Source organism: Haemaphysalis longicornis, unplaced genomic scaffold, assembly GCF_048455015.1.
Source record: "Haemaphysalis longicornis isolate Haplotype H1 unplaced genomic scaffold, Haemaphysalis longicornis Haplotype H1 scaffold_3, whole genome shotgun sequence".
In the NCBI taxonomy this organism is placed as follows: Eukaryota; Metazoa; Arthropoda; class Arachnida; order Ixodida; family Ixodidae; genus Haemaphysalis; species Haemaphysalis longicornis.
The window spans coordinates 31616439-31634701 of NW_027526335.1; the positions used below are offsets into that span (position 1 = coordinate 31616439).

At 44.6% G+C, this 18263-nt stretch overlaps 1 protein-coding gene across 5 annotated transcripts in view; it reads right to left on the reverse strand.

The window, feature by feature from the left end:
• Positions 1–449: 449 nt before the first annotated feature.
• Positions 450–18263, reverse strand: part of LOC144174232 (adenylate cyclase type 8-like) — a 485526-nt gene continuing 467712 nt past the window's right edge. For all 5 annotated transcript variants that reach the window (XM_077702792.1, XM_077702793.1, XM_077702795.1 and 2 more), the window contains exons 12-24: positions 17634–17957; positions 17008–17111; positions 16425–16626; positions 14981–15064; positions 13704–13870; positions 13205–13280; positions 11803–11961; positions 11414–11554; positions 9678–9770; positions 8365–8476; positions 6878–7197; positions 4997–5471; positions 450–700 (exon numbers count right to left, since the gene is read on the reverse strand). In XM_077702792.1, coding sequence (XP_077558918.1) covers positions 5229–5471; positions 6878–7197; positions 8365–8476; positions 9678–9770; positions 11414–11554; positions 11803–11961; positions 13205–13280; positions 13704–13870; positions 14981–15064; positions 16425–16626; positions 17008–17111; positions 17634–17957 — 2025 coding nt within the window. In that variant the 3' untranslated portion in view covers positions 450–700; positions 4997–5228. The remainder of the gene's footprint in view (positions 701–4996; positions 5472–6877; positions 7198–8364; positions 8477–9677; positions 9771–11413; positions 11555–11802; positions 11962–13204; positions 13281–13703; positions 13871–14980; positions 15065–16424; positions 16627–17007; positions 17112–17633; positions 17958–18263) is intronic.

The following is an 18263-nucleotide window of genomic DNA, read 5'->3' on the forward strand; positions in this document are numbered from 1 at the left end:
AAAGTTTCCGACGTTAGACGAATGTCCGCGTCTGTTGCAAGTAATTTAATTCGGCCCAACTAAGCTGCCCCAACCATGCTGGGCCACGCATTTTCAAGTGTTTCGTTAGCACTGGGCTTTTTAAAACAACCCTTACATAAGTTACGGCATCACTGTCAGCTGCACCGCCGGAGTTTTCATAGATGCGGACATCGTCTCCTTTCTCACCACTCTATCGCTGTAGGGTAAATAAACAGGCATACGGACCACAGGACTGGTGAAAATAATATTACAGCGGCACAGAAATGTACGTTGTCACAAACGCAGGCGTGCAGGTTATATGTAAAGGCAACTTTAATCAAAAACCACTGTTTTCGTAGTTACTTCCGGTTCCCCGTCGCCTTCCCAGTGCGTCATTTCTATTTATTCAACGCGTAAACGCATTTAACGACACATTCACAACTTTTCGGTCTGTCTATATACAAATTATTATTTATTAGCACATTTTAAAATAGTAACAGTGTGAACGCTCTTCATTTTCTGCAAAAGATGCGCGTCCGAACAAATGACTTATGATGAGTGCAAGGACTAGCACCACTCCCGACGGGTGTTATGATTTATGACTGTTCACAGGGCTCCACCGCCTGCAGGATAACGTCTTCGCCAAGTGTGCATCGACGAGCTTGTGAGCGCCACGTTGACTCCAATGTGTTTGGGGCACCTGTGACCATTGAGAGAGAGAGAGAAAAAAAAGCAGGGGGAAGCAGAAATTTCAGGCTTAGTAGAACGCAAGCTGCGCGCTTAGAATAGCTGCGTGCCTATAGTATTAGTAGCGCGAAAACACAGCAGGGCGGATGTCGTCTTAACAGGGAAAATACTTAATGCAATTATAAAAATGAAACAAACCATAAGCGTTCAACTACAAAAGTTAGTAAAGTAGTCAGTACTGCTACCACATTTTCGTAAGTACTGCACTGTCCCATTTAGGTGTTTACTCAATACCTAGCAAAGTTGGGCAAGTTGGTAGGTCATATTGAAACAAGCAACCGCGCCACAAGAAGTAGTGATAAGAATAACGACAGAGCGAGCGCCGTCCTGTGGTCTTTCTTATCACTACTTCTTGTGGCGCTGTTATTTGTTTCACTCATTATCGCCTATAAATATGAGACATGGGCGGTAATATCATGGTCGAAGAATCAATGCTAATTACATTGTATTTAGCGGACTTCTCCCACAGGTAGAAGTAGAAATTCTGAAAAACTACGTTGAGGTATTGATGGATAAACGTTGCACCGCCCTGTGGTATTTGAATGGAAACTGTGGCATCTCTTGGAGTGCATTATAGGTAAATTAATTAGAGCTCAATCTGATATGTTACGGTGCTTACAAATTACGCTATGTGGGCGTTTCGCTACATTACGAGGTGTTACGTGAATATAAGGAGCGTGCCACAAGTTCAAGTTAACCTGTAAAGCCCGTTCTACATGGAGCGAATTTCGCTTGCGAATTCGCAGCTGCGGCGCCGCTCGTGAACCAAAACGATCTATTCTCGTTGCTGGGGCGAATTTTGAAATGTTTGGAAGAGTCGAACTTCTCTTGTGAACGCCGCTTAGCATTTGGCAATATGTCGCAACATTGAAAATAAGAAAATAAATTGTTTTGCCGCACGGGCGGCGCCGCAACTGCGAATTCGCAGGCGAAATTCGCCACATGTAGAACGGGCTTAAGGCGTCGGAATCCTACGGCAAACGCTGGGATGCTGATTTTTATCATATAAACATTCCCGCGGTCACTCGTGACGCACACGCTCTCTTTTTCATCCAGACAGGCCGTAATTTCCCGTAAATGGCCACAGCTAAATGTACATACTTTCGTTTAATCGCAGGTAGGGCTATAAGGTCATAGGCATTCAAACGCGCATGTATGCAAGAACCGGCCCCGTGTCGGGTCAGATTACGCCCTTCGTTTCGGGACTTTCTTTCTCTAATGGAAGCTTTGTTTCTATAGTATAGAGGCTTTAGTGTGGACGTTTTGAGACGGGACTTCGTTTCTATAACGTGTTGCCGGTATATTACAACAATCAGCGTAGTTCTCAAAGCTTTATTACAGCGGACCCGCCCCGTAGTTCAGAAGGATCGATAAGCGCAAAGAACAAGCTAGTCCCTGCGAAATGAAGACAATGGCGTCATGTTCTACGCTGAAGAACGGGGCCATTTTTCGCTGCCTGCTGCATTGTTTAAATAATTACGCCGGGAATTCCTGTTTCCTGAGTCGGTGTCCGATGACTCAACGCAATTGACAGGCAAATATTCTTCGTTCAAGGCATAAAGCTTCATACAATAATAACTAGAGAGGAATCTGGCCCTAGTGTAGACGCGAACTCCGAAAGGGGGCTTACGCATGGAGGGGAACGATGGGTAGTAGGGGAACCGGATTACGTAGGATCGAAACGTGGCTACGGCAGCGCATATTCAGTTTTGCTGCCAGAAAACATTTACTGTGCGGCTCGCTATTTATAAATTTCTCTGTGCGCAGAGAATTTAGTTCTTAAAAACTGGTGCTGAAAGAACTAAAATGACGCGTTCAGATAAAACGCACACGTGGAGTCAAGGAGGCTTGTCGTTGGCCGCCAACTTCAGCGGGACGCGGAATTTTTTAAAAACTATTTGTAAAAGATTCGGCACTTGTAGTTTTTATTATTAAGAGAAAGGTTTTATGCTCCTAAAAAGAAAAAAAACCGTTAAGTTTTGGAGAAGTTAATTTAGCCTGAATTAGCGACATTCATCAAACTGCGTTCCTATCGGACGCCGGTACGGCTGGTCTACGCCGTAGGAGCCGGCTTTTGCACGAAAAGTATGACTGTCCCAAAGAATTTTCAATCTTCATCAACTTCGAAAAATCATGCTTCTGCCGAAGCAGCGCCGCCGAAACTAATTCGCAGGGCAACTCGCCGCAGACAGCGCAGTTATTAGTGTCTTTGTGCTCGCTGTGCGGGCAATGAATTGATAACCCACCCGATCCGCAACTTTGGTTGCAGAACATTTCCACTCAGCATGGCGTCAGCGCGCGTGCGACATTCAGTTCGAGGGGAAACGCATTCTTGAACGCTTCTTTCCGACATCCTACATAAGCAAAGGCGTTCAGGCAAGACCGCGACAAAAACGAAACTGGCTTCGCAATCTAATCAATACTACGTTTCGCGAAGCCATCGAGTGCCAATCTGAATCCACAGCTACCCATCACGTCCATCGAGCGGACGATCGCAGCGCCAGATTCATCTCTAGCTATTATTGTATGAAACTATGTGGTCCAAGTCAGGAAAATATCGCTAGCTACAGAAAAACAAAGGAAGATCTGAGAGACTACGCGCAGTGATGTTCCGTACCGGAGAGTAAAATTCCTATTTCTAGGTTCAGAAATTCTCTACTTTTAGAAGCTTTTCCCGCAAATTTCTCACGAATTCCCCGCCAATTTCCCTGCACTCTCTTTTTGCAGTCGATAGATTTTTACGTGAATTCCTGTTGGGTTTTGGGCGTTACCAAGAGCCATCTATGTGCACTTTACGTAGCCTTCCGGACGCAGACGCCGTTCGGGGAATGAGAGTTTCAGTGTGAACTTAATTCCGCTACATCTGCCACTAAGCAGCATTTGACTATGCGTTTCACGTCTTTTAAGTGCGAATGCACTTCTTAAGCGAGCCTGAAGCGTCCGCCGCCGTCCGCATTCCGCCGCCGTCCGCATAGCAACAGCTGCGGGTGCGCGCGCTCCTCGTCTTCCTTGGCAACGGGGGGAGATGGGCGCGCGCTGCCTGGCCGCTGACATGGCACATACCCACATGGGGGATTGGCCAGGAATCTCCTCGTCTTCCTTGGCAACGGGGGGAGATGGGCGCGCGCTGCCTGGCCGCTGACATGGCACATACCCACGTGGGGGATTGGCCAGGAATCGGGCGTGAGAAGGGCTAATGCACCCGCTTAAAGGAGTACTGACACGAAATTTCAAAGCTGAGATCCGCTCTAGTAATCAAGTACAACGACAACACAAATAGGTGTCTGTGAATAAATGCATCTTTCTTTCTTTGTAGTTGTGTGTGTGTGTGTGATCTCTCTTTCGCGAACATTACCGAAGCGCGCAAATTCAACTCTTGCATTCGCACTTTCACATTCTTCCCCTCGGGGAAATGCGGGGAATTTTTTTAGCGAACGGTATGCTTACTTTGCATGCCAAGTTAAAACTACCCTCATGATAAAGGACGACATTGTTGGGTAATAAAACTGCCCTCATAAAAAAGGACGACATTGTTTGGTAATAAAGGTAATTTTAGCTCAGCGCCGGGATTGCTGGCGTCATCTCTGGTCGACAGCAGGCGGACTGAGGCACACCCAAAATACCTTTCCGATATTGTGCAGGAATACACGCAAAATATCCTTTAACCCTTCAGCCACCGCAGCTTCACGCTTTACTAGCTCTTTCTCATGGAGCATTCTTTCTTCAATGCTCCCTCCTGTTTTATGAACTGTATTGGAAGCGGTCTTAGAAACGCTTGTGGCATGCCGGAGCACGACTGCGGATATTTGAACATACATCCAACGAAGTGTTAAGGGAACCGTTTAAAAGAACGCTAAGTAATAAATAATGCGAGTTACGGTTTACTGACATTATTTTTCCGTTTCACTCAACGGCTCCTAAAATTCTGTGCATCTACTAAAGATTCCCCCTTTCTCTTTTGGCCAAAATAACCGCCGGAAATTCTCCCAAGGGAAAATTCCCCGCACAGAACATCACTGACTACGCGCATCCTCTCCGCGATTCCGCATAGAACTCAGTGTTACATGGTGACATGCTGATCCTGTATGCTCAATGACACTAAATATAGAAGGAAGTGGCAGGTCCGTACAAAGTATCTGCGGAACCTCGTCAGATGTCTTTTCCTAGCAAACGCTGTCTTTCACAACCATATTTTTGCTATGTGCGTTTGCATTTGGTGTTACCTTTTGATTCATAGGAGAGTAGTTACCTGCCAGCGGGTGAGACATCTCCCCGGACCAGGTTCGGCACCTGCCGCATCCAAACGTTAAAGTTCCTCCACAGGGTATTCCCAAACACCGGCACAAGGGCGGCCGTGCGCCACGTTCTTGGCGCACGCGCAGTCGTCTCTGGCTGGCTTCTCGCACTCACTCGCGTCCCCAGCCACCGCACACCACGGCGCACCACCGCACTCGCGCACACACGCGGACGCCCGAGCATCGTTAGGGCGAGTTGAAGGTCTCGTCGCGGTCGGCACTGCGCATGTCCGGGAACGACTGGCTGCTCCCGGCCGTTTCAGTCATCCTCCGCTCACGGAGCCGGTTGCGCTTGCGGTCCGAGTTGGGCGTCTCGGAGAGCATACGGTGGAGCTTCTGCTTGCGCATGAACGAACCGGAGTTGGGAGAGGCCCTCTGCCGAGGGCTGGGCACGCTCAGACTGGAACCCAGGGCCTGCTTTTTGCGAGCCTGTGTCATGAATGTTCACACAACAGAGACTTGGATTAAAATAAAAACCACACGGAACTAAGGCGACACATTAAGCTGACATTTGTAAGCAATATCGTATGGTCCACTTATCCTCCGCTCAACCTCCGCTCCAATTATCCTTAGTCTGTGCCCAGCACTCTCGTTGAAAAAAACAACGTTTAAATAAAGGATGGTGTTGGCATTCGTTAATAAGCAAAGAACTCGAGAGGAAAGTAACATATCATCTGGCGGGCTTGAGGGCACATTACGAGTCGGCATGACGCGCGACGCCGCAAAGTGATGAACCGGCCGTCGCTTTTCGTCGCTTTCCGACGGCACAGCCGATCGCTCTCATACTGAATTACCTGTCGCCCGAGGGCGCAAAAACGGACAGCCAATGATGGCCGCGGAGCGGGATGACGTAGCCGGAAATGAAATGCTTGTTTACATCCGGAATTGCGAAGGGCAAGCAACTTTCCCTGCACTTCGGCTCTTTGGACAGTGGCTTCAGCGTACGCGTCTACGATTCAAGAAACTTCGTGAGACTCATCGGTGCGGATAAACGCGTTTGAATAGTAAAAGCAAGTAACCTTTGTACTAGTTAGATGGATAGCGAGACGCTAAACTGACTTGCAGCCTTTTCGTACCGCTATCGGCGAGTAGTAAATAAACACTAGGGTTCAGAGGCGTGAAAAGAAGCGAAAGTAGCGAGCCGGGATGCGAGTGTTGTGACACAGCGCCTTAGATGTGGCGTTGAAGCAAACTTGTGTATTTCTTCTTGCAATGATGTGTTGAGAAGAGCCTGCTTGAGTTGTTTATTTTCGGCACCTCCCACAAAATCGCAATGTTTTCGTCACTGTTGCAGGTTAGTAGCATGTGTTCTAGAGGGATTTCTGCCTGTCTTGTCGCGCCAGCGTGACATATTTTTATTTGAGTACAAATGGTGTAACCACCAAGGAAGTCGCACAGGTCGAGTAACAGCTCCGCTAAACTCGGTCGCATCATCGATCGTCGCAACTGTGAATAGGGCGCCATTGCGCGACACGCGCAGCGCATCGTGCCGAGTCGCAAGTGGGAATGCTCATATAAGGTAGTAGAGGACAGAACTAGTGCTCGGCACATCTAGCGATCGTTCGACACGGGCTGCTCCAGAACCCCCGCGAGCAGCGGGACTCTCCAAGACAGACAGACCAAAAATAATAAATACGCGTTGAGGAACTTGGAAAACTAGTGGAGGTGCATGCTACTGAAGACAGATCCATAAAAGAAACGCACTAATCTATCCGCCTGCCAGGAGTGCGATAACCAAATGGAGAAATGCGTAGCGTGGGAATTTTGCCAGCTACGCTGCAGCTAAACGAAAATGGGGAATCCATGGTAAAAGTGACAACGGTGAGTATGCGTGCCTGTACGAGTCCGTAGACAAACGCAGCCAGCGTGCTCCTCGTGCTCGGGTTTCGGTTCATAGATCGGGCGCGGGCGATCTTCTTGCCGAGCACGAAGTAGGTCTCCATGGTGCCCTTGCCCTTGACCTGGACGGGCCCGCGGCACTGGACGCTGTAGCCGTGCTCCTCAAGCAGCTGCGCCGTGGCGCGGGGCACCTGGATGTGGTCCAAGGCGCCCGTAGAGTCCATGCGGCTCGCCTCGTTCACCGTGTTGCCCCAGATGTCGTACACGGGCTTGCGGGCCCCGATCACGCCGCCCACCAGGGGCCCGTGGCTGATGCCTGCGCACCCGTGAGGGCGGGTAGTGGGGCTTGCGCTCGATATTTCTGACGTCATACTTGGGTCAAACTCTCGACCCCCTTCCTGCCGTGAACGGCAATATGCAGCAACAAATGACGCATAAAATTATTCAATCAATCAATCAATCAATTAGTTAATTCTATATGTGTTTCCTTGCAGTCATGGCGCCTTATCGCACTTATAACTCCACCACGCTAGTTGCTCTTCCCGTCTGGTGCTCGGTTCTTTTATGTGTGCACTATATTTTACCAGCACCAGCGCGTATAAAGCGAAACTGACCAAGATAAAATGAAAAAGGTTTTTGTAGTTTCGGAAGCCTCTATGATCTGGAAATTACTTGTTGTCTTTGGCGGCGCAGAGGTGATGAAGAGGGCGATACACAAGGTAAAAACCTTCTGTATAATGTTAATATAGATAGGGCTGAGACCATGAACGCAAAGCACAAATGGCATTTCGGCTTGGGGTCATGTTTTTTAAGAACAAAAAATGTACGCGCTCCGCTGCTGGCACATGTCTGTGTCAGCCACTTTTTAACATATTGTAGCGTGTTCGAAAGATTTGAAGCAAGCGCCATAGTTTCATCAATTAGAATGCACCCTTTAAATGCATGAGAATCTTAAACATCTGCAAAGCTATGTATTAATAAACCACTAGTGCATGCAAATCCGTATTCAACACAATTATTTAGATAACCGACAAGCCGCAAATCAAGGAAATTCGATAACGCAAAGCATTAAGAGGCTAGAATGAGCCATGCACATCTAGAATGCATTTCATTGAAATACATTTCTTGTTCGATCAAAGCGATAATCTGTTTCTCCGTTTCTCCACACAAGGCTTCTCATGCCGATGACGAGCTTGTTGCATTGTCGTTTTCACGCTAGCCGTAATACAATAATAGCAAGCGCAGATTTTGCGTTTACCACGAAATGTCACAGTAGCATAAATTACAAGAGAACCTTCTTTTTAAGTTTCAGCTGAAGCTCTACATTATTTCATTATTGTGATATGAGAATTCACCTGTGGCAAAAGATCACCAGCTTATTCATGAGATGTATGAGGTATTTTAATTGCAGTCGCAACAGTTCTTTCTGTTTTGCAGAACTTATCTTTCTCAGGATCGTTGCCAGGCGTTAAAGAGGACTTACCCACTCGCAGCTTGAAGTTGTTGAACGAATGTTTGTTGACATCTTCAAGAGCTTCCTTCATCGAAATGGCAAAGTCAACAAGAGCTGTGAGATGTACCCAAGCAGCGAGATTCTGGCAACCAAAAAATAAACACACCATAAGTAGACCGGGAAAGCACAAACACGAAAATAAATAAAAAAAGCGATAAATGACAACGTTTTGTAAGTATTAGAAAACAATAAATTAGAAAACAACAATGGTCGAAAAACAAAAACTAACCCGAGTAAAGCGTAGGAGGAGGTATCGGAGGAGGAGTACCGAGGGAGGACGGTAAAGACAAAGATCACCGGTAGGAAATTTAAGTGCTGCTGACCAAGACTGTGTGTCTTCGGTTACGGAAGAAGTGAGTTAAATAATCAGCAGAGGTGAAATTAATCCTGCGCAATCGTAAATCATTTACAACTCACTACATTTTTAAGCGCATTAAATATGTGGAATTTAAGCCAGTATACAAACCCTAAAGTTTATTGAGATATATTGCTTTTTTAATTCGGCGTGATTGTGAAATGTATAACTAATCAATAGTTTTAAGCACACATTTTATTTACGAAAAATCTTTTCTCATTTCGTTTCTAATTTGTAGCCGCTGGATGTCGAAGGCCCAATTTTCGATTTTTGTTCAGTTGGTGTGAAGATTCGCATACTCTTTTCTTGTACAGCACCGTAAAAAATGAGTTTTTGTGCTTTCACCTTCCAAAAGTGGGCCACATCCTTCGTTAAATAATGATGGAACCGCTTATTAGTAGGAGCTGATGGACAGCCACTCAGAGGCAGCGAAACGAAGCATGGAGCAGCCTATGGATCGGTAATAAACACAATGCCGCGTCGGAGTTCCTTTTTACAACTTGTCTGAGATATTTTGAGTACTATTTTTTTCGAACTGTGGCTTCCGTTTAGCCCTTACAGAAATTGCGTACATTCCCTTTATTCAAGTTTTTTTGTATGTGTGGCAGGCTGTCAGAAAACTAGTACAAATAAAATTTTATTCAAGCAAAGCGTTCGCGGCAATGAACTCATTTGGCTGTACCTATCAGCAGCTCGTGAAAATAAAGATTTATTCAAACACAAGTATCTACGGCCCCGAACTCGTTTGCGTAAAAATACTGCTGACAAAGTACACATGTCTTTATCATTAACCATTATCTCAGTACAATCTTGCCGAAAACCGCGGAGGTTTTGGGGGTAATTAATCTGAGAAATGACTGTAAATCACGTGCTCCTCATACGTTTTCTGCACCCGGCGAAAGGGCGAAAAGCTTGAAACGGCGCTCACCTGGTCCTTAGGATTAAGGCCCGACGCTGCCATGTACGTGCTGCTAATGGTCTTGATTTTTTCCAGACACTGAAATCTTTCATCGTCCAGGAGCTTCCGGAAAAATAAATGTAAACGAGGGGAAACCAGTGAACGCACAAAACCGCTACGAAGTATCTGCAGAACGCTCACGCAAACAGTTTTAAATTACAGAAAGGGTGCGCTTATTTGCCCGCGGCGAGGCGATCTTTACACTAGATTTTTACTTAGCATTCCCAAGAATGGATTCGCCCTTTGCTGTGCCAAATAATTACTCGAGATGTAAGCTACCATTGTGGTTCTTTACTGGTCGAGCTTTCTCTGCGCGAGCTGCTCTTCATTGTGTTCAATGTTGTTCGTTTAACGATTACTGCATGTCGTGCGCATTGACGTGATAAAATTGTATTGTGCAATCGTGCGAACACCAGATACTTCGTTTAAAGACAATTAGAAACCAAGTGCGCATGGACAATTTATTTGTAACGATGCTATAGGGTAATTGACGAAACCTTTACTAGTTCATTTTGATAGCACGTAAACCCAGAAAAACGATTCCGGGGGTACCATGCCAGCCCTTCTTGTCTTCTTGTTACTGTCCCGTATAATATACGTCATGTTGACATTAAAATACATTTGCAATTGCAATCAAGACGCGTATTCGTTAACATCATCGACAGTACTCAAGGCGCGGTCGATGCTAAGCTGCTTGTGTTCTTGATGAGCTTAAACAAAACAGTGAGGGAACTTTGTACGCATCGGGTCCTGAATGCGATTTTAATTTTATCTTTACTTTGCTTTTCTTCATTTTTTAGCAAGCGGGAAGTATTGTATTGCTGAAAGTGCAGGCGCGAATCGTTGCTATTTATTTCATGCACGTAAAGCTTCACTGAAGGAAAGATTCTCTGGTACAACCAGAAAGCACGGCGGACATGGCTAGCGTCCACGGTCATTGAAAAACAAATGGACGAGGTACCTGTTGCACTCAAGAACAATATTTCTCCCCGTAGTAACAACCTTTGGGTGCTCGTGGTCCCATTGGGTAGTTGCACCGAAGTTTGCCCATTTAAGTTTAAACTTTAATGAATCATGACACATGTGCCTTTTTTAGAGTTCCAACATAAATACAACCCAGTCACAGAAGTACCTCAAAAACGGTAATTTTTTTTGAAAACGATTGATAGCCACCTGGGGTGCAATGACGTATACAGCTAAAATGTGGTAATACCATGAGGATGTGGACTGGGTAGCGGTTATGGTAAAGCAAGGCGCTTTGATTAAATGACTCATCTGTCCCTCCCTCCTCTCGGTACCGGGGAAGTGAGTAAAGCTTTGCGGAGGACTCCCCTTGCCAAGTATAAAAGGCAGTAATGGCTCTAATAACTTCCTGTATTATCTCCTCTCGAGAAGACGAATTATGCCAACACCCCACCCCTCCTTCACGGGAAGAGTGGAGATTTTGTGGTCGATTCTCGCCTTCCGCTCCTACGTCACGTGAACAGGAGTGACGTGAAGAGGAGCGACCTACTACAATTTTTTTTTGAGAAGCATTATCTGCGTCGCTATAAATGCGACAAAGAATTTACCGTTATTTCCTTTTTTGAATCGGCATTGCTCCTTTCACTGAATTTATACTGCATCAAATTATGCTTTTGTTGAAACTAAGAATTAACTAGTTGCAATACATACTTGAAAAGTTAAAGTGGGTTGATCAACCTCACCTGATCGAAATCGAATATGATTTCGTTGAGCAGCCTGATGCATTCCACACCATTGTTGATGTCTTCCGAATAAAAATTTGCAAAATTAGGTATGGAGGCAAATAAAACTCCACAGCAGACGTAAGACTGGGCATACAGCTCCTGAAAACGAAATACAACTGTGTTAACAAGGTTACTGCGTAAAAAAATGAAACTGCCATTTTTTTATGCTCAACTGTTTCGGTATCGTAATCCATGCCTCCCGCTTAATAAAGCAAACGTTTCGTTAAAGTTGCTGCATATTGAGCAGAAGCTCATAACATGCGAAGCTTAGCTGTCTGAATAACAGAAGTATCAAGCAACGGTTGAGCAACTAAGTCTGTGTTCTTACTAAATTTCGAATTTCTTACTTCGTTTTTTCTATCGTGCGTAAGAAAATAGGTGGCGACATGGTCGGGTAAGACATTCCGAAGGAGCTGTGTGTTGTAGCTGCAAATCTCCCGCATACTCTGCAGGTTTGTCTGTGCTTGTCGCTTCCACAGAAAGTCCAGTCTCGACGTGACTTCGGTCTGCGAGATGAGAAAAGAAGTGTTATTAACGATAACATGTGTGCGTATCCAAAGTTCGTACTGTTACATACGCTTAAAATCAGCCTTGTTGTGATCGTTATACGTGTATCTCCTATACAATGTTCAGCGTAATGTTAAACATGTCTAGAGATTACATTTATAAATCCCTGCCGAGATACGGAGCAAAACAAGTACTGTAGAATCACGATAAACCGAAATCACCTGACCACCACGAAAGCGGAAAAAATGCTTCGCAGTTAGTTCATACTGTATTTACACAATGTCAAAAAACCACTCGTCAATGGACACTGCAATTTTCCGAACAACCCTTAAACGAAACCGAAGAGACTCAAAACCCCACTGATTGGGCGAACGCAGCGCCATCGCAGTACGCATGGCTCCGGGTTTTGTATCGCCGCTGGTTTTCAGTTTCCTCGCGCTCTCCGCGCCCTTTTCCTGTGTACTTTCGCCTGTGTTCAGGTATTTCTACACACTAAAGCTTTCGTTTGATGTTATATGGGACATTTAGCAGCGACGTCAGCATCCCATGGCAGCGAGAAACGGCTGCACAAGGTTCTTGCGCTGTAAAGGGAGGTGGCGATTGTCCATGATTTCGAGAGTGGTTGCTTCACAAAAACAGCGCTTACAGCGTAATACGCCATCTGGAAGAGCATCGTGACTGTTTGCGCGCAGCCTTCTTGGTATAAATGTCCCTTTTGAAAAACCTAAAACAACAAACAAAGTTGTTTTCTACCAGACAAATAATTCTAAGTTCCCACTTTTTTTTACACGGTGAATTAGTAAAGGACTATTGACATTTAAAAAATTCACAATAGTACTTTGGAAGAACCGCCCACTGATTACTTTCATGCGATAAACAGCACCACGCAATGCTGCTTTTTTTCTCTATATAAAGAGACTCCTGAGAAATGGGACATGTTTTCCCCGTCCTTTGAGCTTTTGTTTAACAAGAGCCCATTGTATACGTCGCCAACGGTCCGCTTGATACTGGGTGGGGAGAGATTTACGCGCGCGCCTATGGCTGTTCCGCTTGCCAGTCGTCCACAAACTATATTGATAACAGATCTACTGCGAAGATGTATGTTTTTCTCTCCCCCCCCCCCTTTGCTTTTCATTAGTGCTGCAGTGCACTTTCATATACGAGTGCTGAGTATGTGCTAAATGCAGCCCCTGCGAGCTGTAGGGAAACGGCCCTGGTAAAGGTGCAAGGCGCACTACTCACGAGTCTGCAGTGGTAGACGACTATGTAGAAAAATACTGCTATCAAGATGGGCATTCGGTCCTCCACAGACACGATACTGAAAGATAAGAAACAAAATGTGTAAGGAGGTATTCAAAGCCACAGCTGCTCAGAACCTGAATTCTTTGAACTCATCACACTTCATAGTACGTAGAATGTACGGTGGTTCCCATCTGTTTAACCTGTAGCAAAAACCCGTGATGTTTCAGCAGCTGAGTGAAATCACACGACATAATGAACCCAAGTAATAGTAAATTCAACCCAAGCTAAATAAATAAAACCCATTCGTAACCACGTTAATACTTGTTAGTGTAGCTCTACAAGGGTTTCAACCTCTTGCGTTTTCTCCTTTTTTGAAGACTAAATCAACTTAATTCTGTTGTGACGCCAGTCTTGCCGGTTTATACTTTACACAATGCGAACATCTTGCTCCAAGCATAATGTTTTAGAGTAACATTGAGTAAAGACACAAAGAACTCACACTTCGTAGCCTTTGTGTGACCTCCTGAAGACGTCTGGAAAGAACACCTTGACGAGCAGGATGTCAGCTAGGGCCATCGCAGTTAGCATGGCAACCTTTATAAGGTAGTTAAGCTTAATAAAGGCAGAACAGGCGACCATATACAGCATCCAGGAAAATACGTAGTACTGAAAGAAAAAAGAAAGACAGCAAAAAAAAATAAACAAAGTAAGTAAAAATACTTGTCTGAAACTATTTTATGCAGAACAACATAAGAACCACATTTTGATATGTCGAATGGCTTACACTTTGTTTGGTATCGATTAAGCAGGGCGGGAAATACACGAGCATTTTGATATACACTTTTTAGGGGCGATAACTTTCTGGCCGAAACTTTCAAATTCTAAGCACGTTGTTCATTTTCAGCAGAAATAACCACATTAGAAGACCTTTTGTCTATATATTTGTGAGGCAGTAATTGTTAAGGGAATGAGAATTTAATTTTTGATTAGATAAATATGAATCCCAGCATTTGTGGAAGGTGTCCGCACGCTGTAGAAAAAAACGACATTAAGAATACAAAAACTTTGAAAATAGCCCAAATACTGACCCCAGAAGTCTGTACACCTCCAAACATAAGAGAGAGAAAAGAAACTTCTGAATACAAAAAGCTAACTAGTTGCTATTCTCCGAAGTAAATCAAAATATACTACGGAGGATGGAGCACACTGCCAACGATAACGCTTATACTTATTCTCTAAAACCCCTGCGGTAACCAGCTATAATCCGGTGATTTAAACCAACGGCTCATAGAGCACGTAAATAAAGTAAAACATTTTGTATAAAATTTTCTATTTGTCGCTTCTGAGTTATGTATTCATAAGGTTACACGCACGTTTCTTATTTTTATGCATTTTTTTTGTTCAACCTGTCTCTATATAAGGCGTTCTTCATGCGTTACATAATCTCTTCATTTTCGCCTGTGTGGACATTACCAAGACTATCAGGAGTTTGCCGAGCGAACACAGTTATCAGTGCGCTTGCATACAAATATTTGTAAGTAGTTATCTTTATTCACGTTTCATTCTGTTTAGTTGTATAGCTCTTAACACCACTTTAAATTTTGGGCGATGTTGTAATCTTACTACTGTGCTTTGTGACGTGCAAGTACGAGTTTAATTTAAACGGAAGAATTTCGACAAGTAGATTTTCGCTTTTTGTCTGGTGCCCTCCATACATCGTTTTGAGTGATGTAAGCGCACTATTATTAGCATCGTAGACACAGCGTGCTGAAGTACCTGCGGATAACAGCATAATGAGCTCTCCGAAGGCTCGTTCAGGCACTGAATTGTTGAGTTGCCTGATTGATGATCGCACACGAACTGAAAAAAAAAACACAGTAAAAGGTCAAAGAAAGTTTCTCATAGCCGTTTATTTTAAAGATGTGTTAAACAGCATTATTAAAAAAATAACATGAGCAAATTTGAATGTGGCACAGTGGTACTTTAAAGCTGCTGCTATTTCTGAAACAGTTAACAATTTCTTTAATAAAAAAGCCAAGTTAGCATTTGCATCGTAAATAATATCAGCCATGGTGCGAGAACTGTGTGACTAAATTAATCAGGAGCAGGTGCGACATAGAAAACCTCGAACAGTTTTTGGTTGCTGACTAGTTGGTTCATGACAGATATATAAATAAATACTGCTCGAAAACCGAGGAAGAGGACGATGACTATAATCGTCCTGCTTCCCTCTCGTCTTTGTTCTCGTTTTCCGGGCGGTATTTATTTCTTCGCACAGTTCTGTTTTCGTTTTGAGCAAAGCGCATGTCAAAGTTAACATGCGCCGACTAATGGAATACCTGCCCATAAATTTCTCTGAACTTTATAATGCATATGCGACTTGCTGGTAGTTCACTACAGTGGAACGATGTTTTTTCGTGGTTTTGCATGCATATTTCGGTTAGCATTTTTATAGCGTGAGGGTATAGATGCATCTGGTCTGAGAATCCTCCTGGGCGAAGATACGACTGTGAGACCATACCCAGCTATTAAAAGTTTGTATTCGTTGCTAGAAAACACTGAGAAAAATATCAAGGCCTTTTTTTAAAGAGGGAGACGGTTAACACGCGAAGATTTCTTTCATGCAACCTGAGGAAGTGTCGAAATCAAAATTTCAAACTGCTGCGACCATATCGAAATGGCGACATCTGACACATGTTGAGCTCATAAGGCCACGACTCAGGTTCATTCCGACCACGAAAGGCACTTTTTTGTTTTTTTAGGGCGCGTAATGTGCCTTTGTGGAAATTCCCCATCATCACGTACCCTGCCATTGTGCTAAGTTGACTATCCTGTACTTCATTTTCGCGAACAGCCGCCATCAGTGGGGCAAGGAAAGCTTCGCATTAAAATACCTGCAAGCCCGCAAGAAAGAGGAAGCGCCGTGGGCGTTGCTAGGCAACGGACAAGTACGTTGCGTGCTATTTCCGCTTTCTATGCTTCCTTCGGTAGGATTCGTGTGCCATTCGCGAAAGGCTCGTTTAACTGTATGGGCGCGTCGATGTAGCCCCAACAGCATTGCAAGAAGCATTGATATAACGAATGATTTACTGTTGTAGCATTTCAGAAATTTTAAACCATCGACAAGTCTCGGCGTTGCAACTTAGGTGTCAAAGCCAACTAAGCGAGTGAATGGGTGTGTGTGTTGTGAAAGTCAAAAACTTGGTCCAATTGTTCGTACCATGGTGCCGGTGGAAGCAATGTACATGACGAGTATGGTAGAGCATATGACAATATTCCTCCAGAAGCACTGTTCTTCCAGAACTTTGGAAACTCTCACAAGGCTGCTAGGCGACCAACGACATTCACTCCCAACAGCGGCCGCAAGGACAATGGCCAGAAGACTCGACACGACGGAATATGATACAGTCATAAATAACGACCTGTAAAAGAAAACAAAGTTGCAGCATTCAGGGGGTATACAAATTCTTTATTACTCATCTGTTCCGCCTCATGAGAATTGTCTCTTTTTAGCGCAAAACGTGAAATTTTTAGTATAATATTCGTTCCAGGTTTTTTATTAGGACGCAGACAACAAATTACACTTATCAATATAATTATCTGTTCAATAAGGTGTCTGACTAATTAGCTTGTCACAGCCAATTCCTGACACAGTTATCTTAACAAGCCATGGTGGTAAAATTTCATTGTTCCGAAGCAAAATGTCTTGATTCAAAAACCATCACCTCTTATTTTTTCGGACAATTATAGTGTTTTCTAGTTTAAAAGCTGCTTGAAAATTTGAAATATACAACAGCACTTACTTTGGCAGCATTACTGCTTGGCAAATGATTATGAATATCCAGGTGATGAAGGCACAAGTCATGTTCGAGCGGAACACAGTATCATGAACTTGATGTTGTTGAAACTGCGTAGAAAAAGAAAGCCACGAAATAACAGTGACCTGATTGCGTATTCCTCCCAAAGTGTTCGCAATCACAAGCAAAATCTGAAATTACATTGAGCCCCGTCAGAGGCATGCGCAACGCGACAGAGTAAAATGAATCTTCTTGCGCCAGTCCCGTCGTGCCTCCCCTCCACCCATCGACTGAATCTATGAAGAAGGATCTACGGATTAAAGGTGCATGCATACCAATCCCTTTCCTCGTGGAACCATTCCCCATGCCGTCCGCCCCTCAGTCTACTCCCTCCCCCACCGATACATCAAATTCCCGTTACCACTATCGTATTGGAGTGCTCCACATAGTTTAGGTATGATTGAAAGCGGTATCAACGAGATATAAACTCCTACTGCTTTTGACTGCGAAGAATTGTTCGCGAATATCCCCGTTTCTCTGCGAGGGGATGCTCCCGAACGCAAAGAATAATTACATTTGACCCCTAGCCAGCTAGCTGCGACTGGACCGAAGAGTTTACATGAGGCACAAACCTGGTTTTCAGTTAGGTGGCACTTGAAGGAGAGCGTGACCAAATTCACGTTGTCTCTGCACATTTTCTTGTTACTCTCCACCTCGATTTCGTGGTCGATAATCTCGTCCACATCCTCAGTGACAGAAGCCGTCAGCGTCACTGGCTGCTGCTGCTGGCTGGGGTGCTGGTACGAATGGTGATTCTTGCGCACCGACGAGCCACGGGAGTCCTGCCTCGAGGGGCTCTTGAACCCGTCGAGCTCCGACGCGTCAGTGCCCGGCGGCAGGGATGCCTCTCCGTCTTCCAGAGTCTCGTCATCGGCGAACGCCACCAGTGACTCGAGCTGTGCCCCGCCAAGTGCGCAGTGAAATAGATGAGGACTGACGCAGACAGAGCTTCTTACGGATGTTCAGTGTGTTTCTTACACGCATGAACGAGAGCAATACTGCGCTCCGCGAAGATTTAGAACAGTTAGAGCAACGGTCTAAGGTGGAATTTAAAACTTTTTCAACACATAAATGAAGGCTTCAGACTCAACGATTGTCCAAAAATCCTTGTTATAAAAGGCAGCAAATAAAATAGCTACATTCGTTCACGTTCAAACAGCCGTGGCCACAGGACAAGGTGCTTATGTAATGGTTAGTTCTTG